The 26,251-nt window shown below is 45.3% G+C and overlaps 1 protein-coding gene across 7 annotated transcripts in view; it reads right to left on the reverse strand.

The window, feature by feature from the left end:
• Positions 1–26,251, reverse strand: part of LOC123756096 (putative sodium-dependent multivitamin transporter) — a 216,541-nt gene that overhangs the window by 29,794 nt on the left and 160,496 nt on the right. For all 7 annotated transcript variants that reach the window (XR_006772608.2, XR_011230546.1, XM_045739094.2 and 4 more), the window contains 5 exons: positions 24,657–24,807; positions 17,670–17,816; positions 9,068–9,289; positions 8,545–8,858; positions 3,071–3,266 (listed from right to left, as the gene is read on the reverse strand). Coding sequence is in view for 5 of the 7 variants with exons in the window: in XM_045739094.2 (XP_045595050.2) it covers positions 3,071–3,266; positions 8,545–8,858; positions 9,068–9,289; positions 17,670–17,816; positions 24,657–24,807 (1,030 nt within the window). In the remaining 2 variants the exon portion in view is untranslated. The remainder of the gene's footprint in view (positions 1–3,070; positions 3,267–8,544; positions 8,859–9,067; positions 9,290–17,669; positions 17,817–24,656; positions 24,808–26,251) is intronic.

Raw genomic sequence — 26,251 nt, forward strand, 5'->3', positions numbered from 1 at the left:
CTGATGCAGTTGTGAATTCTATTTCTGTGCTGTGCAGCTCGCCATGCTTGCCAGCTGGCTGTTCTGGAGTGTCTCTCTCCTTGGTCTGCTTGGTTGCCTTCCCTCCTGTTCCCTAACCAGTTTTCTCTTCTCCCTTTCCTGGAAGGGAAGGTTTCACAGGTTTTGCTAGCAGTGGGTATGGTATTCCAGCCACTTAAAGTGGGTATTTCTGATGCAGCTTAGGTCTGGTGTCTATGTTCCTTGGACTCCTAGACTCAGGTGCATTGGTTCCACCATTGTGCCACACATTTAGTAGCACTTGTGATGGACTAGTGGGAGAGGAGGGGGTATGTTTGAGTGCCTTACAGAAAGCCTTATCCTAGGATGCCTGTGCATATCGAGTGGTGTTGCTGGACTGTCAGTGGGTTTATTTCCTTCCCACCCCACCCGCTTGTCTCAAGGACCTCCTCAACTTTCTACTCTGTAATGTCATTCACTATTTTATGGACAAAGGTATGTTCACAGTAATTGCAACCTTGCAGAGGGAGCCCTATTTTTTCTCTGTTTTCAAGTGAGATACTGTGGACCCTCGCATCATTCTGGATGTATTGGTTCTCAATCAGTACATTCATTGTACCACATTCCATGTCCTAGGTTTGCCAGTTCGTTTTAAGACAATCTTTGCTCTCTTTCCCTGGATCTTCGGGATACCTATTGGCATGTTTACATCCACTTGAAGTTCTTGGAATGGTTGGGTTGAGTGGGGCAAACTCTGATTTTTAGATTTTTGGTCAACTGAGGAAAGTCCCATTTAGGTATACGGAGCTCTGCTCTGCTAGAAATGCAATACAGTGTCTGTGCTCAGGAGCATCATTACATGGCCTGTACATCTTCCCACTGACACTGCCAATTCTGCAATGGCACGCACATTGCAGTCTTGCCTGACTGTCCCCAATGGTAGGAAGAATTTATAAAGATGATGGCAAGCACTACCTCCACCACACCGCAGCCAGTCATTCTGCCTCAGTCTGAGTTCCTGGCCATGCCCGGGAATACACCTGAGGCTACAGCCACCTCTCATCTGTCTGGCCCCTGGGAAAGCCACACACAGCTGACCTCACTACCGCTGCCCACACCCCCACCGGCCAAGTCTACAGCCTCCACCAACAGCATCCTGCTACTTGTTCTGCTACACCAAGCCAACGAACTGGCAGGTACTGACATCAACCTCTCCGTTCACACCAACTGACTGCTCATCGCTAATGGACTACTGACTGTTGTAGTACCCAGCGACCTCCTCCCAGCTCCCATAGCTGCTACCGGCCCGGTGGCCGACCCCATAACAAGCTCTACTTCCAACCCAGCAATTGGGGGGTAATGGCTGCCCCCTCCAATGAGGACGATGACTCCACATCTGACGACGAAGACAGACCACCCACTGGGAGCCCTCCAAAGCCATTGTCGGCAACGAGGGGATGAAAGTGACTAACGTCAAATCCGACAACAACGGCAAAGGTGTTTTCTATGTGCCTTCAAAGGTGCTATGCCTTCGACATTGGGGCCAGCGGGTTCAGTGGCAATGTAAGCACTAGGTGACAAATGGGCCCACAAATGCAACATGATAATCAGCATGAAGACCGCCAACAAATACCCATACCCCATGTTCATCCATGCCATACACTCCTTCAGCGACCTCATCATATTGAGGAATACAGCGACCGAGACTTCAACAGAAAGTATTCAGATTGACAAACTGAATTTCTTGAAAAGGCAATGATCATGAAAGAACCAAACTAGCACCATTGCATGGCCTATTGTGCAAGATGATGTCAGGCATCATCTTGCACAATAGGCCACAAACCTGACAGCCAAGCAACCATGAAGACCCCATCCATCCACCGATTTACAGCATCAGCTGCAAGTCTCATCCACGGTAGTTGGGCCACCGAGCTGTATCCCCCACCTACTACTTGTGTCCTGCTCCCTGCTCAAGTTTTTTGTACCCTCGCCCCAGCATTCTGCCTCCTACTTACCAGCTCTATGGTCTTGAAAGTCAAATGAACAAATTGTGTAGTGTAGTGTGTCTTTGAAAGTCAAAATGTCACCCCCCTAGATCTCTATCAGAATATTTTTAATGCTTTTTTACATAATTTGTAGGTTGTGGTTGATGCCTTGTGCCTGGAATGAGGTTGGTGTTCATACCTTTAAATCGGTTTTTTCCCATCCAATTCCTTCTCATATTGGTCAGGTTGTAGACATTTATGGCAATGTCTTTCTCATGGCTACAATGTGGTCGAGTGCATCACAGTTAGGGTGTTTATCTTGCAACAACAATTGTTTGCCTTTTTCCTCAAGGTTACTAACTCCTCTCAAGTTGTTGTTTGTTTTGATGCTTGTATACTTTCTGGTAGGAGTTTTCTTGATTTTGGAAAGATCTCAGATTCTCAAAGGTCCCTCACCTTATAGAGGGAACCAGATTCTGGTTGTGGCTTCCATAGGCAAGAATAGGAGTCAAGAGTCCTGGAACAATTCCCTATGGCTTGGCAGCCCCATTGCCATAAGAAATTACTCAGGGTTACTGAATAGCCCACCATAAAAGACCATTTCATAATATTCAATGCATCATTTTGTTTGCCAAACAACTGTAGCTACATATTACAGCAAATGGGTTACTAAGAAGACAAGACCATTTGTATTGTTGACTTGTTCTTCTGGGATGAAGAGTCGTTATCTGGTCAGGCCTAAAATATCTGTGGGGCCTACCAAAAGAACCATGCTCAGAAATCAACATTATATTTTGTTAATTATTAGACATTAGATTATTTGAGTAGCAGAACTAAGATGTGGTACAGGGTGCCATCGACGATTAGTAAGTCCCGGAAATCCTATAAACAGATTACGAGTATTTTAGTGATTTAAATAAGTTAATTTATTTATTCAACTGTAAATATTGGATATAATTCTAAAGAATAATAGCCACTTCATCATCAGCCAGCTTCATTGTCTTGCCTCCACAGTTAAATGAAACATTGTTACAAGCAGTAATACAAGAAAAATACGATCTATGAACATAGTTTAATCTACCTTTTACCTTTTCAGAACATAAGTTTTCAGCTGCCATATTTTTTCTATGTGGAAGAACCCAAGAAGCATACAAGTCTTGGTCCAGAATGTCATTTCCTCCCGTGGCTCGACTGACAACCATACCCACCACTAGAGTTACAAAGAACCCAATTGCCGCTATCCACATGTACGATACAGCGTACAACTCCTGCAAGAACGCAGTCCTGCAAAAATAAGGATATTAAATCCGAGAATACAGTAGCAATAGCAAAGTCTCACAAAGTATTTACCAATAAATTAAATCAACATCATACTTTTTTTCTGTTCTTCCTTTACTCTTCCTGTACTGTACTGTATAAATGTCAAAATCAATTATCAAAAATCATAGATTTAACCCCTCAAGTACAGCTAAGGATTTACTGTACTTGCATGTATATGAACACACCAGAGGTCACATCACAGTGAGCCAAAAAGATAAAAACCAGCAGTGATTGTAATGAAATGCCAATTTCTGGGTGAGCCATGGTGGCATCCTGAAGCCATTATATTTATTTGGTGTCATACTACAAGGTGCCATTAGTCGCGGAGTTCTTATTAGCCTTCCAGGGACCATGAGTCAGAACCTGGTCCCCTCAGAGAAGCTCAGGGAGTGGTGGCACTATGAACACCTTATATTTAAAGTTATTCATGTCTGCCCCACCAGGAAATGTACCCAGAAAGTCAGCGAAACAAAACAGGCCACTGTATGGTTAGAATGAGACAATCGCCTGAAAACTGCCAAAAGAACTCCCCCCAACAATGTACAAAAACTAATCATTGAAAAATCATGAAAATGGTGCGTGCTAAAACACACCATCTTCCCCCCCCCCTCCATTTGTGAGGAGGAGGGAGGCAGGCCAGCCCAGCCAGCTGCTTCCACCACATCTTACGATGATAGAAACACCCCGATACCCTGGGAGAAAGTGGGGTGTCGGGGAACCACTGGGGCTCGCCCAGAAATTGTGCCAATTGCATTACTTTCCATGCAGGTTTTCTAGGGGAAGCCCCCTGTGGCTCCCTAAATCTAACTACCCACAGAAAAGGAAAAAAAAAGGGCACTTATCAGGGAGCAAGCAGAGCTGCAGGTATCAGATTGAGGAAACGACCATCGGCCATGACACATGACCCAAAGACACCCAAGGCCACTCAGGACCAGGAACGTTCACGAGATACCTGGCCACCAAGACCCTGTTTGACTGCCAAAGCCCCGAATATTGGCCCAAGACATATCGGCATACATGCCTGTCAGAGCGGCATACTTGTGGACATCATGGCAATGAGGCTAGACCACATGCTGGCTAGATTTAATGACACCAATGATGACCTAAGAAATACAAGCCCTGGAACAGGGAACCCTGGAAACTGGATCAACCCACAAAGAGTCCATAGGAGCAGAATCAATGGCACGAAGGTAGCAGCATAAAGCCACCACCAGACAAAGTGCATGATGCACTCTTAGCCGGACCAACCATGAATCCACGACTAAAGTACCCCTCCAGAAGCCAGCAGATTCATTCTTTGCCATAAAAGGAGTCGACTGCAACTGAACAAAGTGCCCACCAGGGCCAAAGGAACAAAATTCCTGGCCCCGGAGAAGAGTATGAAGCTCACCCTCCCGACACAGGGAGGCCAAAGAAAGCAAAAACACTGCCTTCAAGAAACAATCATGGACTACCATAAAATGATTAAAATGATAAAAACAAGCACATAAGAAAAAATAACCTGGTTCAGAGACCAGGCAGGTTTAGGTGGTGCATGTGCAGTCTGGAGATGAAACAATGTACTAGAGGGCTTGCAAAATGGAGCCGAAGACGTGTCAACTTTGAATCAAGCTGGAGTGGCTCCGCCAACACCGCACGATAAGAAGCAGTATTCGGCATTAGATGCTGATCAGCAAAACGGGCATGAAAGAAAGGACAAAACAACCGGCTCAAAAACTGAAGAACAACGATGAAGGGACAGGAAATGGCAGAAGGAACACCAGCCATACCAGTGAACTTTTAACATCACCATCCAACGTGAGAGTGTGCAGGACAGCCATAACAGTAGCCACTGAACTTTTAACAACAGCAAATGCAACCTGTCCTCAGGTCCCAAAGTACTTCTTCAGACATGCACCTTATAGTGGCCAGGCTACTTTGTATAACAGTTTCCCTATCATATACTCAAGGCCTGCACACAACCATGGTATTGTGTTTAGCCTTGTAGTTACTGACCCTTTAACCACAAGGCTGCCTTCCCTGTCATGCCGTCATCCTCCCATCCTGCCTCCAGTCCTCACGTCATGCTGGCCTGCCTGCCATCCTACCGGCCCCCCATGCGGTTATCCTGTCTTGCCTGCTGTTATGCTGGACTGCCTGCCATCCTGCAGGCCTGTTTGCCATCCTGCAGGCTTGTCTGCCATCCTGCAGGCTTGTCTGCCATCCTGATGGCCTGCTCACCGACCTCCCTGTTGGACCACCTGCTGGCCATCCTGCAGGTCTGCCTGCCATTCTGCCTGCCTGCGATCGTGCCTGCCATTCTGCCAGATCCACTGCCGTTTTCCTGTCCTACCTGCCATTTTCCTGTCCTGCCTGCCGTTCTGCTGGCCTGCCTGCCGTTCTGCTGGCCTGCCTGCCGTTCTGCTGGCCTGCCTGCCGTTCTACTGGCCTGCCTGCCATTCTGCCAGATCCACTGCCGTTTTCCTGTCCTGCCTGCCATTTTCCTGTCCTGCCTGCCGTTCTGCTGGCCTGCCTGCCGTTCTGCTGGCCTGCCTGCCGTTCTACTGGCCTGCCTGCCATCCTGCTTGCCCGCTGCCCTGTTGGCCTGCCTCTCGTCCTGCCTGCCATACTGCCAGCCTGCCTCCCATTCTGCCAATCTCCCTGCCATACTGCCAGCCTGTCTTCCGTCCTGCCAACCTCCTTGCCGGGCTGCCAAAATCAATTTTTTTACAAAATAATTTTTTTTTAAAAGTTAAGCGAGCTTTACAAGGCTGGCAGATGGCAGTCCCACCCAGATCTGTCAGCGCTAGACCTCATGTGTTGCCGATAAAACAGCTTGTGGTCAAAGACTCCAATGTTGTCCTTGGATGTTTATATGATTACTTTGATGTAGTTTAGTTCATTCACAAGAGAATTTTGTTGAGTAACTGGATTTATCCGAACATAAAAATTAAGGAAACTACAGAAGGCATATTGGCCCATTCATGGCAGCTCCTACTTATATTTACCCAAGCTCATTTTATATATATATTCTAGCCTATGCTTGAAACAATCCAGTGATCCCACATCTATTATGTTACCTGGTAATCTGTTCCACAAATCAACAACCCTGTTTCCAAACCAGTATTTACCCAGGTCTTTCCTAAATCTAAACTAATTCAATTTATACCCAATGTGTTATGCTCTATTTTGTCGTGATATATTTAATGCCTTACTGTATTAATGGTTACTGTAAGGCATTACTCCAGACTTATTTTCTGGATTTAGTGACCATGTTCTGATGCAGAAGCAGTGCCGTGGCTGGTGATAGCGGCCATTGTGGTGTAACTAGGCACATGTCTGCCGAGTCAGCACCTCATCCTGTAAAATGCTGGTGTGTGACATCACATCGGGAAAGTGAGGGAAGATTGGCTTCAAGTTCAACTGTATGTGCCCACCCTGTGCATGTTAGAAGAGCTTCATCTTCTAGACAATATAGTGTTGGAGGTGGGATTCATGCCTGTGGTGGAGGTGGCACTGCAAGCAACATGGGTGTACTCCTGTGGGATGATGGTGCCAACTTTGTTCCACAAATACCTACATTTAATGATACAGATGAAGGTGTTACAGATATTATCCCATATACTTGTGAGGATATGTTTAAGTGAATATTTTACAAGATATTTTTGATGAACCGTTAGTGAAACATATCATTCTGAAAACTAACGGGTATATGGTAAAACTTTCTGAAAACGAGGGCATGTCACCTAATTCCCATTTGCAGCATTGGAAAGACATAACTGTAGCTGAACTGTATATATTTCTTGCCCTATGTATGGCAATAAAACATTCATTCATTGCCCGAAACACTACGCATATTAGTGGCTTTAGGTATTGTATGTACTAGCTCTATTAATCCAACAGTATGTTTGTAACTCTGCATCTATGTACGTACTTTTCCCGAATAAAATATTATTATTATTCTGGGATTATTGGAACAGACAGCCTTGTTCCGATGCCAATTTTCAGGAGAGACATGTCTCGCAACAGGTACCTTCTAATTCTCAGGTATCTTCACTTTGAGAACAGTGATAATGTGATTGCAAATTATAGACTGTGGAAAGTAAAGTGAGGCACATGTTCAGTGAACTGAATGAAAAATGCAAAGATATTTATGTACCAGGTCTAAAGGTGGTGATTGAGAATGGCTTGTTCTTTTAATGGATGTCTTACTTTTTAAGCAGTATATCCCTTCCAAATGCCACAGATTTGGACTCATTCATTATTGTGTGTTATTATGAAGCAGGAATGGTGATAAACATAATACTTTATTTCAGCCAAGTTATACGTTGTAGACATTCCCAGTAACAATCCTTATGGATTTTCAGATAGTGTAGTAAAGATGCTGATTATACAATATTATCATGAGGATGATTGTAACAATCCCTTCTTCCTGTAGGTCAATAAGTCTTACAGGACTGATGTTGCTAAGTATTGGGAAGCCATTTAAGCAACAAAGCTTCAGGAAGCCACTGGGTTACCCCAGAAAAGACATATTCCTGACAAGACTGCCATAGAAAGCACAAGATCACATGGAGAAGCCCCCTGAAATGCCACACATGGAGTTGGAAGGGTGAAGCCAGTGGTGCAATGCTGATAAAATTCCCCCCCCCCCCCCAGCAACCAGTTGTGGAAAGACTCCAATGTCTTGGAGTCTGATAAGGAGAAAAAAATGAAGGAAGGCCCCTGAAATAGAGAAAGAATGGAAATAAACCTGGATGAAAGTTGAAGAGAACTGCTCCTCTTTTAAATTAATTTTCTTCAAACAGATGCCTGTTTTGTTTTGCTTATGCTTTTTGGTGTTTTTACAGTTTTGTATTCAGCAGGGATTGTTACAATCATTCTCACCAAGAGAGCAGATGAAACAATACAACACAACTGTTTGGTTCATGAAAACAAAGCACTGGAACAACTTTGTCGACTATTACACTTTAGATTCCGTTTTGTTTTGCTAATGCTTTTTGGTGTTTTTTTTCAGTTTTGTATTAATTTATAAGCCTCAGTCCCCCTTTCTTCATGGCAAGAACCAAATTCTATTCCTGGCTTTGGGAAGGCCAGGAACTGGCCCATCTCCCTATTGCTTACCGAGACCAGAGCTTAGCTCCAGGAGATACTGAAGAGGCTCACTCTTATAGGTGTATTTTATTTCATTCAATATTCTGTTTGATTTATTATTATTATTATTATTATTTGTATAATACTGTCACCAAAGATATAAACTGACCTTTGTGTATCTGGAGCAACAGTAGTTATGTGGGCGGGTGACAATGATGTTGATTCTACTCTGTCCATAGGTGGTATTACTACATCCAAGTCCAATGTATTGGGCACTGATATATTTCCTATACTCTCTATAAAAGTCAAGTTGTCAACACTTTTCAAAGTTGCTTCTGGGAGGTGTGCAAGCAAAACCAAAGTAGTGTTCAGTGTTGGGCATCCCGCAGTTGAAACAGGTTTAAATGGAGGTATTGGTTTTGGACGTCCAAAGCCAATCCATAATGTAATAATTAGCCCTGTGATAAGTCCAGTCATGGCACCCTGTATGAGAAAGAAATCTTTAATATAACACAACCTTGAATACCAATTTCATCATATATAGAAAATCCTCACACAGACATATGAAACAAGCAATTAGTAGTTGAAGTGAATGAATGAAGTTGCTTCAAAATAAATTCAAAATGATGAAATTATCTATGATATTTAACACAATGTACAATATAAAGATTACAAAAAGAATGGTATTTAACCTTTTCATTAGAACCCTTGAAGAGCATGCCCATTGTGAAAAGGGAGAGCAGAGGTCCCCCGACGGCACCAAAGATTGTGAGTGATGCCTGCAGGACTCCTGTTCCCACCAGCTGAGTGAGGAAGGCTATAGCCATGCACACCACACCATACACACATGCTATAACTTTGCACATCTTTGTTGCTTGTTTTTCCCTTATTCCAAAGCGGCTAGGAAGAAATGGCTGCAATATTTTTGTTTAAATAAGTAAACAATGGACACATATATTATAAATTATTATACTGTGGAACCTCGGTTGACGAATGTCAATCTTTACAAACTTTTTGGATTACGAGCTCAATTTCTTTGTAAAATTTGACTAGGTATACAAGTTTTGCTTCGTTTGGAGAGTTTGTTGATACACCTATGGGTCGACCAAGCACGTGATTCCTGGTGGCACGGGCGAGGCGCACTTCAGTTTACCAGTGCCTCCTGCACAGTAACGATCACGCTTGAATTCTTTGTGAAGAATTGAATTGTTTTTGTGCTTTTTTTATTTCTGAACATAAAAGTAATTATTATATATAATGCCATGTGTCCCAAGAAAGTTAGTGATAAAGTTCAACGTAAGAAAATAGTTGCGAATAGAGGCAGTAGAGGATGTCCCTTCCTCATTCAGAAAATGTGTGAAGTATGGGAAGAACTACAAAGTTTTGCAGAAAAAACTCACCCAAATAAAGCTGTAGCAGGCCGTTGCATTGACCTTTTTAATGACAATGTGATGTCTTACTACAGACAAGTGTTAAAACGTAGGGAGAAACAAGTGTCTTTAGACAGATTCTTAATAAGACAAACAAGCAGTGAGCCACAACCAGTTCCTAGTGGTATGCAGGCAAAATGTAAGAGAGAGAGAGTGTACCTCGGAGTCATCACTGCCTGATGTTATAATGGAAGGGAACTCCCCTTCCAAACACTAACACCTCTCCTCCCCACCCTGCCTCACTGTCTTTCATATGCCAATAAGGGCCTCATTAAAGGTAAGATATACTTGTACATACTGTAATACAAAATATAAGTAGTAGTATATATAAAAGGTATTTTTAAATTCATATTTTTGGGGGTGTAACGGATTAATTCAATTTACATTATTTCTTATTAGAAAATTTGTTTCAGTTTACGAATTTTTGGTTTATGAACTGTCTCTGGGAACGGATTAAGTTCATAAATTAGGGTACCACTCTACTTTATAATGGCAAAATTCTGTGTAAAATTAAACAATTAAAAACCCAGCAGTGAATGTAATGAAATGCCAATTTCTGGGTGAGCCTCAGTGGCTCCCAGAAGTTATACGTTGAAATGGTTACCATCTACTTGGTTACATCAGCTGTAGAGTTCTAGAGTCCTACCCGGGATCAGAGCCAGAACCCGGCCCCTCCTCTCACAGAGCCGCTAGGCCCTAGCTCTGGCTCCGGGTCCCGGGTATCTTCAGGTTATCTTGAGATGATTTTGGGGCTTAGCGTTCTCGCGGCCCGGTCCTCGACCAGGCCTCCTTTTTGTTACACACCCCCAGGAAGCAGCCCGTAGCAGCTGTCTAACTCCCAGGTACCTATTTACTGTTAGGTGAACAGGAACTTCAGGGTGAGTGAAAGAAACTCTGCCCATATGTTTCCGCCTCTACCCGGGATCGAACCTGGAACCCCAGGACTTCAAATCTCGAGCACTGTCCACTCAGCTGTCAGGCCCCCTCAGCAAAGTCGCTGTTGTCAGCACCCGGGTAGGACACATTGACAAGATAATGAGTAGCCAAGACCCTGCTAGACCTCCAAATCCATGCCAAGCCCAAATATCAGTCAATGTGATGTTAGTGAACCTAACTGCCAAGCATATGAACTTGTGATCATAAGACTGAGGGTTTAAATTCCCCACAGGTTGGCTAGATTTAATGATATTGCAGATAACCAGGAATAAACGTGTCTTGGAACAGGGAATTAAGGAAATTGGGTCCATCCACTGAAGTAGAATAGGTGGCCCACAGGTAATGATGAACTGCCACAACCAGACAATAAATGATGCACCCCCAGCAGGATAAATCAAGTATCAATCGCCAAGAGACCCTTCTAGAATCTGACCGTCTAATTCTTTATCAGAAAAGGAGAAGGCTACCACCCTTCAGGGCCAGTAGAATAGAACCCATGTCTCTGGAGGAGAGCATGAGGTTCTCCAACCTGTCTATTTTTGTCTTGATTGTTTCTAGAGTGGCATCTCATGTCAAATAAGTGATTACATCACTAGGGATTGGTGGAGTCCCTGTTGTTTGCAAATGGCATCGACTCTTCCTCAATACCATCCCACAAGTTGTCTCGTTTGTTTTTTCACTTCAAGCCAACTTGCGCTCCTCCAGAGCTGTCCTGGTCTCTTGACTGGATGTTGGTCTTCCTTTCCTCACCTCGTTTTATGGTTGTCCCTTCAACTTGTAACATGTTAACATATATCATCTTAACATAACTCACACTAAACATAGAAAAGACCTACTACATTTTATTTGGAAGTAAATCAAACCAAATTCAACTTCAGACAGACAATGTTAACATTGGCATTAAAAATGATGGAAAGTTCCTTGGCCTATACATAGACAAGAAGACGGGACCGCACCCAGAGCAAGGCCGCCTGAGGGAGAGACTAGGACGCTGTCCGGGAATCCCAGACAAGGCCCAGCAAAGTCTGAATGGGACTTCCTCCATTTCACCAGGAACCCGAACATGGCGAGCTGGGAAAGAACCAAATACCTAGTGAGCAGACAAGCGGACTGGCTGGGATCCCAAACCAAACAGTAATTGAGGTAGGCCAAAACCCGAACACCAAGCAGACACAGACAGGCCACCACAACCCTGGTAAGAAGCGCAAAAACGCAAGCTGCCAGATTCAGCTCGAAAGGTAGGTAACAACAGCGGTAAGCCTTCCCCCCACCACAAAACCTAACCAGTCCCTGACGTCCAGAGATGCCATCCACAAACCCAGCTCTAAGAGAAGCCGGACCTAGGACAGAATGATCATCCGAAAGGAGGGGCAAGGAATCCAGGGATTCAGATAGGACAAGGCCAGAATGATACACAGATCTGCACAGTCCTGTTTTGGCACTGGAAACAAACGAGAAACCCACTTGAGGGATGAGGTCGTTTCGCCCATGCCCGAGCGTACCCACTCCAAGATGACCTGACAAAGCAAAGGGAAAGAAGCCTTCCCCAAAAGCCCAGAACCCCCTGGAAGAGCTGCTACTGCTCAGTACCACCACAGGCCGGAAGACACGACTTGAAACGTCCACAAATTGTGGGACGAAGCATGGGCAAACAGAGCCGGCCTCCCCCCCTCCCCCCCCCCTGCACTCTACCAACAGGGCGAAAGGGCCAGCGGCCCTTCCAAGAAACTGACTTGTATGCTAAGCAAGCACCACGTCAACCAGAAAAAGACAGTTCCGGAGCAGGCACTGACTCAAACTGGCACCAAGGGCCCACCTCGACCAGCAGAAACATGAGTCCTGGTACACCCTTCCGGGAGACGCGAGAGTGCACACCCTCGGATAGCCAACAAATTCAAAAGAGGGCGGCAACTAACAGAAGCCCCCTGCAAAACTGGGTGACAACCAAGTCCGCAAACAACAGCAGACAAAACGGAGATGAAAACCTAAGAGCCAGGATCCAAGTAGAATCAACAGAAAGAGCGAGGAGAAGGAAAAGGAAAGCTCGAGAAGGGAAAGGAAGTGGAGGATTGAGGCCAAATGCCCGTGAACATGAAGATCCTCCACAACCTAAGCAGCTGAAAAAGAAGGAACCTGGGCATGCAAATCGAGCAACTGTGCTTCCTCACGAGGAAGCACAGGAACATTAAGGCATGCATTAAGGTGCTCAAAAGTGTCCACTAAATAAACCTGCAACACCGTAGCGAGCTCTCGCCACTCCAGCATGCGAGTACGACAAAACGTGTGCCACACCCAAAGTGAAAAGAAATGGCAGTCCACAAGCCAGGAAGATGCTGGAACCTCATAATGCATCTAATATGGGAAGAAGATCCAAACTCAAAAGAAATTGGGTCCATCACAGAGGCAAAATTCAGGTCTTGCATAAGATAGGAACCGAGGGCCTCCTAATTATCTGCAGGGAAAATCCGAGAGGTACAAAACTTCCAGAAGGACGAAGCCGCAGAACCCAAAGGAACCCGGAAACAAACCTGAGGTGGAGCCGAACCCTTATCAAATTCGTACAAGGAAGGGGATACAAAAACCTCAAACCTTGCAACAACAGACCTCGTCCCAAAAGCACCAAAGCCCAGGCAGGATCAACAGGGGCCCCAAGCGTCCCAGGCGAACTACCCCCCCCCCCCCAGCCCTGGACTCTTCCAAACAACGCTCCGAGGCTGAGCCATACCTAACGCCCTTCACTCTTGAAGAAAAGGCAGAGTCCAGAGGTAAAGGCATCAAAGAAGGGGGTTTCTTTAGGTAAACTTGAGATAATTTCGAGGCTTAGTATCCTTGCGGCCCGGTCCTCGACCAAGCCTCCTTTTTGTTACACATCCCCAGGAAGCAGCCTATAGCAGCTGTCTAACTCCCAGGTATCTATTTAGTACTAGGTGAATAGGAGCAAAGGTGAAAGAAATTCTGCCCATTTGTTTCCGTCTCCACCAGGGATCAAATCTGGAACCTTAGGATTACGAATCCCGAGCGCTGTCCACTCAGCTGTCAGGCTTCCCCCACCCCAGGGGGGGGGCTCACAGAAAGGACCCAGAAGCCTCTGCGGGAGAAATTGTCTCAAATGCCTCCGTCTCTGCATGGAATGGAGCAAACCCCAGAACCGCCCGGGGTTTTATTCCCAGTTAAACCCTGCTCTGACTCTGAAACCTTCAGACATTTGGGAGCTGGCAGCAGCGGGTAAAGAGAAGGGTGTACCACACCAACAAAGGGGAGGATAAAGGAGCACAGACTGAACCAAGGTCAAAGCAACTATTGCCCCAAAGTCCAGGTCCCTAAAACCAAAACGGGGCAGCCCCGGGGCATTCGAGCGGGCAACCAACCTAGCACGCTGCAGCAAGCTAAACACAGCATGCAACAAGCAAGCAAGCTGCTTGACCCCTATTTGCAGTTAAAGTAGAGTGGGTAAAATGAAGAACAAACAGAGAACAAGTCTCACAAGACTCCAGGTCGAAGGTGTTGTCGACCCAACAAGCAGCATTATGGAGACGAAACACGTGACTGTCACCCTGAGACAAGGGCAGCGAACAACCCTCAAACTTGCACAAGGCGAGATGGGAGTCGGAGGACACATCCATTAGTCAACAAAGCCCCGACGGGGGTTTCCAGGGAATGTGTCCCTACAGGAAACCCAGGCAGTGGTACGGCTAAAGCTAGTTGTAACCCCGTTTGTTTACCAGATAAACTGGCCTCTGAGGTGAGCAACCTCGGGGACTAGAAGGAAGACTGCCCCACGAAACCTAGGTGTACATAATAGAAAACCAGGCAGCACTCCACCAGGCAATAAAAAACACCGAAAGCAGGAAAAGAACCACAAAGAATCTCCGCAACAACAGAAGGCCAGAGAGTGTTACTGCTGCTGCTGTTATGCAAGCTGTGTAGCTCTGTGCGTCCCAACCAGCAACAACCACTCTCTACCCAAAGCCAAACAAAAGCACCGAGACCTAAGCTGACCCCAAGGATCAGCTCATAATGGCCATTACTCAGACTTTCAGTAGCAATATTTTAACCAGAATAGGGGTTTGTTTTGGGGCGCTTACCTTTCTGGGTGCTTGACCCGGTCGACGGCAGATATAGAATGCTTCCAACCATACGGGGGTTCTGTAGGCCATTGTTCCTCATGCCTCTCTGAGGGGGGCCAGGTACTGGTTCTTGATCCCCAGTAGGCCCAGAACTCCATGCACATTGACTGATGCCAAAGTCTAATATATCCATATCAGCCTGGATAGCTCCTGGGAGCTGCAGGGGCTCCCTCCAGAAAAGCACAAAACAATGAAATTCTTCACAAAGAATTCAAACACGGTCGTCACTAGGAGGGACACACTAGTAAACTGAGCCACGCCTCTCCCATGCCACCATAACCACGCGCTCGGTCAACCCATATGTGTATCAACTCGAGAAGCGAGGCAAACCTCGAATACCTAGTCAAATTTTACGAAGAAATTGAGCTCGTATACCAAAAAATTTGTAAAGAGGGGCATTTGGCAACCGAGGTTCCACTGTATATTTATATAGCTATTGTATCTACATTGTCATGCACCTTTACAAAACATTAAGCATTTCTGGCACGTGTAATAATCTCCTAACTGGTTATCAGTGTTCAGCCTAGTTAGACATATTTTGCACTAAATTCTAACAGCATACGTTGAATATACAGTATTATATTTTCTTCATATTCTGAAATTTTTACCATGGATTTTTGAAACGCAATGTTGTTTTGGGCTGTCAATAATATCATTAGTACTGTATCACAGAATGTGTAGAATATCGATACACATACAGATATATTTGTGTCACCAATATCAGTTAAATATTATATTCTTTGAACAATAAAACATACTGTTTTCGCCATTATTACACTATAGTATATACACATTACATATAACTATTTATATTTTGTGCACCATAATGAACTGCTAAGTTTGTCTGCCGAGTCCAAACACCATAATGCCACCACACGCCCGTTAGCGGGTGACAACCTCACTCGGCAAAATTCCTCCTCCCAACATATTATGAATATCCTTACTTCTAGACACAATGCTGCTATTATCAGAATCCTGGTCACTAAATTCTGTAAATTAATAATTTTCTACAAGTTTGCTTTATAAAGGAACATGAGCTCTCGTTTCAAGATGCTTAAATGGATCACACAATGGCAGTGTGCTGTGGCTGCCTTCCTAGCACTGAACATCATCAACTGCATTGTGTGCACTGATATCTCAACACTGTACACAGTCAGGATCTTCTATGATACTATCATCACAAAATGAAAGTTACATATAAATTACATCAGTTTTAAGTGATACTGTGGCCACAAGCTGAAGAGCAGTGTTGTTAGCTCGAGCTACATTCACCAGTCATGTTTGCTCACTTAGTACTGATGCCTTCACACCCAGGAAGGCTGACCAGATTTATTTTCAAACTGGGGTCTGTTTACTGGAGCCCTGAGAAAGCTAACGTGAATGTTCATGTAGCCACAGTGCTTTTAAATGTTACACAATACTCTAAAACATATGTATGTGATGTGCTCCGTGGAGTCAGTTAGGCCATAATCATATATGCATAATATGCACAGTGGAAGAGTTAATGATTATTTATTGCTCATCACCGCAGTGGATATTTTCCACACAGTTTGTCAATACTTTAGTGTCATCAAGTCTAGCCAGCCTGCGGTCTACCCTCTACCCATGATGTTCATAAATATGCGACTCTGACAACTGTCATCTCTAATATGTTACGGGCTGATATTTGAGCTCAGGAATTTTGGCGTTCTAACAGCGCTGGCAGCTCAGTATTTGGTTACCAATGCTGTGTCTAGGCAGTCGTGTGTGACTTTGGGTCATGTTGCCCAACCTGGTTTCTCTTCATTTTAAGTGACTGCTGCCTATCCTCCTTCCTGGTAAATCTCTTTCTTATTCCCTGTGGTTTGATTAGCTTCAGGAAGTCACAAGGGATTCCCTTCAGAAACCCAGTGTTGAATGTAATGAAACACCAATTTCTGAAGAAGCCCTAGTGGCTCCTTGCCTCCACACACCCTCCAGGTTAATCCGTTTGTCATAGGTTTGTTCATCAGATCCAGAATTGACTTGGGGAGCTGGCTGGATGCCAGGGCCAGGCAGCCTGGTGATGGGAACTAGGATTGATGAGTTTCGAGCTCGTTTGAGTTAATTCTTTGTTTCCGTGCAACTCATTTGTGAAGTTTGTTTTGCTGGTTTTCAAGGCTTCAGTTTCTGTAAACTCTCCTGTTGTTTGTAAAGCTTTGCTGACTTCCTGGAGGCCTTTTCTGGTAGGGTGGTGGATTGTCACCTGCTCTCTGCACCTCTGTGAGGTGGAACAGGTTCTGACTCTGGTCCCTGGTAGGTCAAACATAACTAGCTGCATCTGATGTGACCTTTTAGTGTGAAGCAATCTCAGGAAGATAAGTTCAGGGATGCACCAGGGCTTTGCCAGAAATTGGAGTTTCATTACATATGATGCTGGGTTTTTCTAGCAGTTGCTTGTCTTGCTTCACCAAACCTTTCTAGATAGTTTTCTCAGTTTTAAGAGATCTCTAAACTTAAAGCATTCATCGCCTCGAAGAGTGAGCCAGAACCTGATCCTGACTCAAGTTAAGCCATCGTGGGTCTTAGAGGCCTATTGTGAATCCCAAGACAATACCAATGTGCAATCTTTCCACTTGAGATCCACTGCAGTAGCCACAGAGCTACTGTGGCTACTGCAGTGGATCTTGCAGAAAGAAAGGTCAAACCATATGGCAATCCTTTGACAAGAATACCTATTATTATTTTCAGCCCAACAGAAGTTCAGGCTTTAAAATTTAATTATTAATTATTTCAACAAATTGAATTATGAATATGTCAAAACTCACACTGAGTTAGCTCACCAATATATAGTCTTGGACTGTAACGGCAGCCAGGGAGTTTAAAGCGGACGACACTGTTGACAAAGAACCACTAAAGATTCCCGAGACAAAGAGTCCCGAGAGGCCCGGCACCATTCCCATGGTCTCCACCACATACAGCGGCAACAACTGGTAAACATGAGAGAGAAATCATCATTACTTTAAACACTTTGAAAAGTCTTCATTCAATTTCAAATTGATAATAACGAAAAAGTCAAGAACTGAATGTAATGAAACACCTTTTCTGAGCGGTCTTGGCAGCTCCCTGGTGAACAGTCTCTGGTACCACAGAGACAGCCACAACACTACCATGACTCTGGTACCACAGAGACAACCACAACACTACCATGACTCTGGTACCACAGAGACAACCACAGCACTACCATGACTCTGGTACCACAGAGACCGGCACAGCACTACCATGACTCTGGTACCACAGAGACCGGCACAGCACTACCATGACTGGTACCACAGAGACCGGCACAGCACTACCATGACTCTGGTACCACAGAGACAACCACAACACTACCATGACTCTGGTACCACAGAGACAACCACAACACTACCATGACTCTGGTACCACAGAGACCGGCACAGCACTACCATGACTCTGGTACCACAGAGACAGGCACAGCACTACCATGACTCTGGTACCACAACACTACCATGACTCTGGTACCACAACACTACCATGACTCTGGTACCACAACACTACCATGACTCTGGTACCACAACACTACCATGACTCTGGTACCACAACACTACCATGACTCTGGTACCACAACACTACCATGACTCTGGTACCACAACACTACCATGACTGGTACCACAACACTACCATGACTCTGGTACCACAACACTACCATGACTCTGGTACCACAACACTACCATGACTCTGGTACCACAACACTACCATGACTCTGGTACCACAACACTACCATGACTCTGGTACCACAACACTACCATGACTCTGGTACCACAACACTACCATGACTCTGGTACCACAACACTACCATGACTCTGGTACCACAACACTACCATGACTCTGGTACCACAACACTACCATGACTCTGGTACCACAGAGACAACCACAACACTACCATGACTCTGGTACCACACAGACAACCACAACACTACCATGACTCTGGTACCACAGAGACAACCACAACACTACCATGACTCTGGTACCACAACACTACCATGACTCTGGTACCACAGAGACAACCACAACACTACCATGACTCTGGTACCACAACACTACCATGACTCTGGTACCACAGAGACAACCACAACACTACCATGACTCTGGTACCACACAGACAACCACAACACTACCATTACTCTGGTACCACAGGCACAACCACAACACTACCATGACTCTGGTACCACAACACTACCATGACTCTGGTACCACAGAGACAACCACAACACTACCATTACTCTGGTACCACACAGACAACCACAACACTACCATGACTCTGGTACCACAGAGACAACCACAACACTACCATGACTCTGGTACCACAGAGACAACCACAACACTACCATGACTCTGTACCTACTATTAGATTATTATTATAGACCTGTATCATTGACAAGTGTAAGTCAAAATATTGGAAAAAATAATTAAAACTAAATGGGTAGAACACCTGGAGAGAAATGATATAATATCAGACAGACAGTATGGTTTTCGATCTGGAAGATCCTGTGTAACGAATTTACCCAGTTTCTATGATCAAGCCACAGAGATTTTACAGGATTTGCGTACTCGTGGCCTGCTGGCTTTGGCCTTGCATTTCTTTTCCCTCCTTGAACTGTCCTCGAATTGGCTTGAGTTGGATGTGTGGGTGCTTGGGGCCACCACTTGGTCGGGTGCGCTGCCCTCAGTGGTGCAAGCATCGTCTGCCTTGTTGAAGCTGTTCGCATCGTTCCTGCGGGATGCTGTTATTTGCTTCTCGCCTCGCGTGGCAGCATGTGGTGCTTGCTTCTTCCTTGGAATCCGCATGGGCCCTGGCTCTTAGGTTGTCCTCGCCTTTTTGTCTGTTGCTGTTTACAGAGTCTGCGGTGGTGCAGTATCTGCAGAAGGCTACCTTCTAGGTAGAAGGCTAGAAGGAGGTGGTTAGTTGTCGGCCTATGTCGGACTTGTTGGTGCTCTGGGGGGGGGGGGGGCTCGTGGGGGACCTTCCCATAAAGGTTGTGCCAGGGCTCAGGGTTCCTTACGTCGTGGTAGGCCAGTGGTGCCAGATTCGGGGCAAGCTCAGCCTTTGGTTCTGTCTGTTTCTGGTCGGCGCAGGGTTCGCCTTGTGCTCCACTTAGGTTCTCGTAAGGTGCGTCAGCCCTTTACAATAAATACGGACATAGTAAGGTTACATTAAGATGCACAGTATATAAAAGGTATACAAAATGTATAGATGCCAAGGTATATGAAAGGGGTCAGTCGGGCATTGAATGATGGCCAATGAATGAGTGGTCAGACTGCAGTGAAGGACTGGCAATGAACAAGTGTCCAGAGTCCAGAAAAGATACAGGCGTTCGTCAATATTGCAGGAAATTACCTACTTAAAAGTATCTGTAAGATCAAGTACTTGCCCGAAATGCCACGCGCCAGTGGCTAGCAAGAATGTAATCATCAATGCTATGTACACTCTTAACCCCCAATGTGTTGCATGCAAAGCGGCCAAACAACATACCACAAACAATACCCAACACTCATCCAAAAGACGAGAACTGGAGCCTGGCTGAAGGCGTAGCCAGACTGTATAAGCACTTGGAGAGCGAAAGCAGTACATTGTTTAGACACAGCATTGCTGGGCAAGATGCCGGCAGCACGGCTAGGTAAATACGACCATAGGTGCGATTGCAGGAGGATAAGATGAGTGGAGTAGAGGTGGAAGCGGCATCAATACGAGCCACGCCACACCCTAAGTTAGATAAAAGTACAAGGAATGTACCCTAGAAATACAGTCCAAACTCCCCCAGTATCCAGGCAGCCATAACTGGAGATATAAGAGTAGGTTGTGCAGCGTATGTCCTGTGATAAAGGCTGCCTAACACCAACACTCGTTGACACTGTATCAACATGTTAAACAAGCTACGAGGATGAGGGAAGGGGACGTTCCCTCCATGCTAGATTTGATATTTACCAGGAAGGAGGAAGAGATATTTGACATTCAGTACCTTCCTCCCTTGGGTAAAAGTGACCATGTCTTTTTGGGAATAAAGTATGCAATGCGTTATAAGCTGGAAGAAAATAAGGAGGTTGAAGCAGTTGAAAAACCAGACTTCAGGAGAGGACATTATGGTGACCTTAGAAATTTTTTTAGTGAGTATAATTGGACAGACTTGATGCTAGGCAAGGAAGTGAATGAGATGTATGGCAAGTTTTGTGAAATATATGATAAAGGCACAAAAAAATTTATACCAAAACAGAGATGCAGAACTAGGAAACAGGATTGGTTCAATAGAAATTGCGAGAGGGCTAGAGACCGAAAGACACAAAAATGGAATCAATACAGGAAGAGGCCGAACCCCCAAACATACCAGCGATACAAAGATGCGAGAAACAACTACACGGCAGTGAGGAGAGAGGCAGAAAGAAATTTTGAAAAAGGGATTGCGGACAAATGTAAAACAGAACCAGGTCTATTCTATAAATTCATAAACAACAAATTGCAGGTAAAGGATAATATTCAGAGGTTGAAAATGGGAAATAGATTCACGGAAGATGAAAAGGAAATGTGTGAAACACTAAACGAAAAGTTCCAAAGTGTGTTTGTACAAAATGAAATCTTTAGGGAACCAGATACAATAAGAATTCCAGAGAACAACATAGAACACATAGAGGTGTCTAGAGACGAAGTGGAAAAAATGCTCAAAGAGCTCGGTAAGAACAAAGCAGCTGGCCCAGATGGCGTTTCACCATGGGTTCTGAGAGAATGTGCATCTGAGCTCAGCATTCCACTTCACCTGATCTTTCAGGCATCCCTGTGTACAGGAATCGTAGCAGACGGGTGGAAACAAGGTAACATAGTTCCAATCTACAAAAGTGGCAGCAGGGAAGACCCCCTCAATTATAGACCTGTATCATTGACAAGTGTAATAGTGAAAGTATTGGAAAAACTAATCAAAACTAAATGGGTAGAACACCTAGAGAGAAATGATATAATATCAGACAGACAGTATGGTTTTCGATCTGGAAGATCCTGCGTATCGAATTTACTAAGTTTCTATGATCGAGCCACAGAGATATTACAGGAAAGAGATGGTTGGGTTGACTGCATCTATCTGGACCTAAAAAAGGCTTTCGACAGAGTTCCACATAAGAGGTTGTTCTGGAAACTGGAAAATATTGGAGGGGTGACAGGTAAGCTTCTATCATGGATGAAAAATTTTCTGACTGATAGAAAAATGAGGGCAGTAATCAGAGGCAATGTATCAGAATGGAGAAATGTCACAAGTGGAGTACCACAGGGTTCAGTTCTTGCACCAGTGATGTTTATTGTGTACATAAATGATCTACCAGTTGGTATACAGAATTATATGAACATGTTTGCTGATGATGCTAAGATAATAGGAAGGATAAGAAATTTAGATGACTGTCATGCCCTTCAAGAAGACCTGGACAAAATAAGTATATGGAGCACCACTTGGCAAATGGAATTTAATGTTAATAAATGTCATGTTATGGAATGTGGAATAGGAGAACATAGACCCCACACAACCTATATATTATGTGAGAAATCTTTAAAGAATTCTGATAAAGAAAGAGATCTAGGAGTGGTTCTAGATAGAAAACTATCACCTGAGGACCACATAAAGAATATTGTGCAAGGAGCCTATGCTATGCTTTCTAACTTCAGAATTGCATTTAAATACATGGATGGCGATATACTAAAGAAATTGTTCATGACTTTTGTTAGGCCAAAGCTAGAATATGCAGCTGTTGTGTGGTGCCCATATCTTAAGAAGCACATCAACAAACTGGAAAAGGTGCAAAGACATGCTACTAAGTGGCTCCCAGAACTGAAGGGCAAGAGCTACGAGGAGAGGTTAGAAGCATTAAATATGCCAAAACTAGAAGACAGAAGAAAAAGAGGTGATATGATCACTACATACAATATAGTAACAGGAATTGATAAAATCGACAGGGAAGACTTCCTGAGACCTGGAATTTCAAGAACAAGAGGTCATAGATTTAAACTAGCTAAACACAGATGCCGAAGAAATATAAGAAAATTCACCTTCGCAAATAGAGTGGTAGACGGTTGGAACAAGTTAAGTGAGAAGGTGGTGGAGGCCAAGACCGTCAGTAGTTTCAAAGCGTTATATGACAAAGAGTGCTGGGAAGACGGGACACCACGAGCGTAGCTCTCATCCTGTAACTACACTTAGGTAATTACACTTAGGTAATTACACTGTCCATAAACAAAACGAACACTCCTGGGCCATTCTCAGGACACCAGAGGTCCGAGCTGGGTGGTCCCTCCCTGCATTCAGGGAGGGGAGCCCACAATGTCCATATATATAGAGAAGATGTGTTCATAAGTGAATTAGATATAGTACTGAAAGAATAGTAATACTGAAGAGTACCAGTGATTCTTATAAAATATGGGAGGCAATCCCCACCGGAAGTAACAGACATTCTAATAGTATGAAAGTAAGGAAGTCCGTCTCGAACCTTCCAGACCCTTGAGAATCATACGCAAAGCCACGTAGGCTCACATGGGCCCCATTGACTATATAGGATCCAGTTGGAGTAGGATCGAAGGATAAAGCAGGTAAAATGTGCCACAGGAAGGGCAGAACCGACAGACTCGAAGGGACATGGAACCGAACCAGGGGAGATGCCGACACCCCAACCCCGGGAACCTCCACACCAGGACCCGGGGCCGAATCGTCCTCCAAAGCTTCCTCGCCAAGGCGAGGAACGAAAAGAAACAAAGAAAAAAACACAAAAGGGCAGCGTACCCAAAGGATGCAAAGCCGGCCGCTATGAAAGGTGAAAACTAGACGTGCAAGTACCCTGCGCCTCTACCAGTGATGAATACTACCCCCTACCCAGAGACAGAAGAGCAACCCCTCCCCCAGCTGACTCAAAGAGCGGACAAGTATCAAGCAGTAATTGACAACGGAGGTAGCTCCCAAGGCGACTTATGGAAGGAGACCCCCAAGCCCCAAGGGCAGTACTTACTGGGCACTTAAGGAAGGGGACTCCTAAGCGCATGCTGCCCGAGTACTTGTGAATATACTTCCAGCTCGCACACCACCGAAATAAAAACAGAGAAGAAAAGCCGGAGCTGGAGGTACAGGACCGAACCCCACCGACATCAACCAAGAACTGACAAGCTCGGGTAGCCGGCAGGGGTCTGGGGCTCCACCTTTCCCCTCCCAGGGAAGAGGACGGGGGGGAGGTGCGCAGATGGCGGCACGTTGGTAACGAGATGATGTCATGCTCATTTGATCGTTTTTCTTCATGGAGAGTTCTATCCTCTACTTTGGCATTTGGTAGCATTTCTTCACCAGAACTGGGGAATGTTTTGGGGCGGCCTATCTTTCTGGGTGCCCGATCCAGTCAATGGCAGACACAGAGTACTTCTAAACCATATATAAGTTGTCTCTATAGTCCACTACTCCTCACGCCTCTCTGAGGGGTGGTCAGGTTCTGGCTCGTGGTCCCTGGTACGCCTAGAACTCCATGTACATTGACTGATGCCCAAAGCTTGTACATCCGTATCAGCCGGATAGCTCCGGGAAACCGAAGGGGCTCCCCCAGAAAAAAGCTTATTAGATAAGGAAGTATGAACATAGATGAGTAGTATCAATGAGATTCAGTACCTTTTGCTTCTCTACATAACAAATTTATATATTGTATATTTTATTTATGGGCTTAATGCCAAAATGTTTTACACCATCCACAGCTAGTAAGTAAGTCAAGAACATTTAGTGCTAAAGGTGAAGTTAATACAGTACCTGGTCAGAGTCGGCAATACGACCATTCTTTATCGGGTCACAGGTGTGATACTGAGCATAAAGAACCAGCCCAGCAAATGATGTAGAGAGACTTAGAAGAGTCAGGATTGGCCATTGGATCCACAGTGAAGCTCGAGCTTGATGAAGGTTTCTAAGGCACAGTAAAAGCATTCATTAACTGCTATAAATCTACTTTTAACCAGAAATTAAAATTACATTTTAAATGTTAATACAGTATAATAAGTCTAAAAAGCTAGCATTGAATGTAATGAAACATTTCTTTCCGGAGAAGCCACAGTGGCTCCATGAAGCTATCTTGCTGAGATTGCTCAACAAGACTGAGTGATAGAAATACCAGATGCGAAGAGCAGAAGAATAGATCAAACCAGCAAGGAAACTCATCAGCTCAATCTGTTGAAAGAGGCTGAGCCACGGAAAATGCCCTGGGTTCGGACACCGAGCAAGCAGCGTCTGAAACCAAGGCTGGGCCGGCCACTGTAGGGCCAGAAGGAGATCCCTTTCCCGATAGGACTCCAGTCAAGCCAGAATCCTAAGCAACAGCTGGACTGGTGGGAAGAGGTTCAGGTAACCCCACCTCGACCAGTCCTGCCAAAAAGCATCTACCGCGATGGTCGGGGCAGGGCGCCACATATACTGGGAGATGCCTCGACCACAAGAATGCGAAGAGGTCCACCTCCGGTCGCCTGAACCCTTGGCAATGCCAACTGAAGGAGTCTGCGGTGACCGTCCATTCTGTGGACCAGGGAATGAACCGAGACAGACCGTTTTCCAGGACATTGGACACACCCCAGATGTGAACCGTGCGGAGAGCTAAACCCTGAGAACTCAGCAGTAGAGCCCCTTGAAACAACCAGCCCCAAAGAGCCAAGGACTGAAGAGACCCCCCACGGTTCAGGCAATGAACAACAGGGCCGCAGACCAAATGGAGCTGGATCGTAGAACCTCGAGCAAGCCGAATCCGCTGCAGCGAAAGCCACACTGTTGCAAACTCCCACACTGTGCTGTGAGCCCGACGGAGTTCACCATCCCAGGCCGACTTGGTAAGCGCTGATCACAAAGCCCCAACCGAGAGACGAGGCATCAGTGAACACATCGAGCGAGGAAGCCAGAGACGCTGCAACCGACACAAAGCCCCTAGTGGATGAATCAAGTGATCACGGAAGGGGTAGCCCCAAAGGAACCAGAACTCCAGTTGATTGACAGTTGAGAGGCGGGACCAAAGAGCCAGAGTTCAATCCCTGCAAGCACAAGTAGGTGAGTACAACCAGGTGATTACCTCTCTTCCTTTCCCCTCCTCACCATCTTCCATACACCAACACCTCTCCTCTGCCCTCCTCCTGACCATACAACACCACCTCTCCTCCTCCACCCCCCTCCTCACCATCTACCATACAACACCACCTCTCCTCCTCCCCCCCTCCTCACCATCTACCATACAACACCACCTCCTCTCCTCCACCCCCTCCTCACCATCTACCATACAACACCACCTCTCCTCCTCCACCCCCTCCTCACCATCTACCATACACCACCACCTCTCTTCCCCCCCCCCCATCTCACCTCTCACCATCTAC

Source organism: Procambarus clarkii, chromosome 36 (assembly GCF_040958095.1).
Source record: "Procambarus clarkii isolate CNS0578487 chromosome 36, FALCON_Pclarkii_2.0, whole genome shotgun sequence".
In the NCBI taxonomy this organism is placed as follows: domain Eukaryota; kingdom Metazoa; phylum Arthropoda; class Malacostraca; order Decapoda; family Cambaridae; genus Procambarus; species Procambarus clarkii.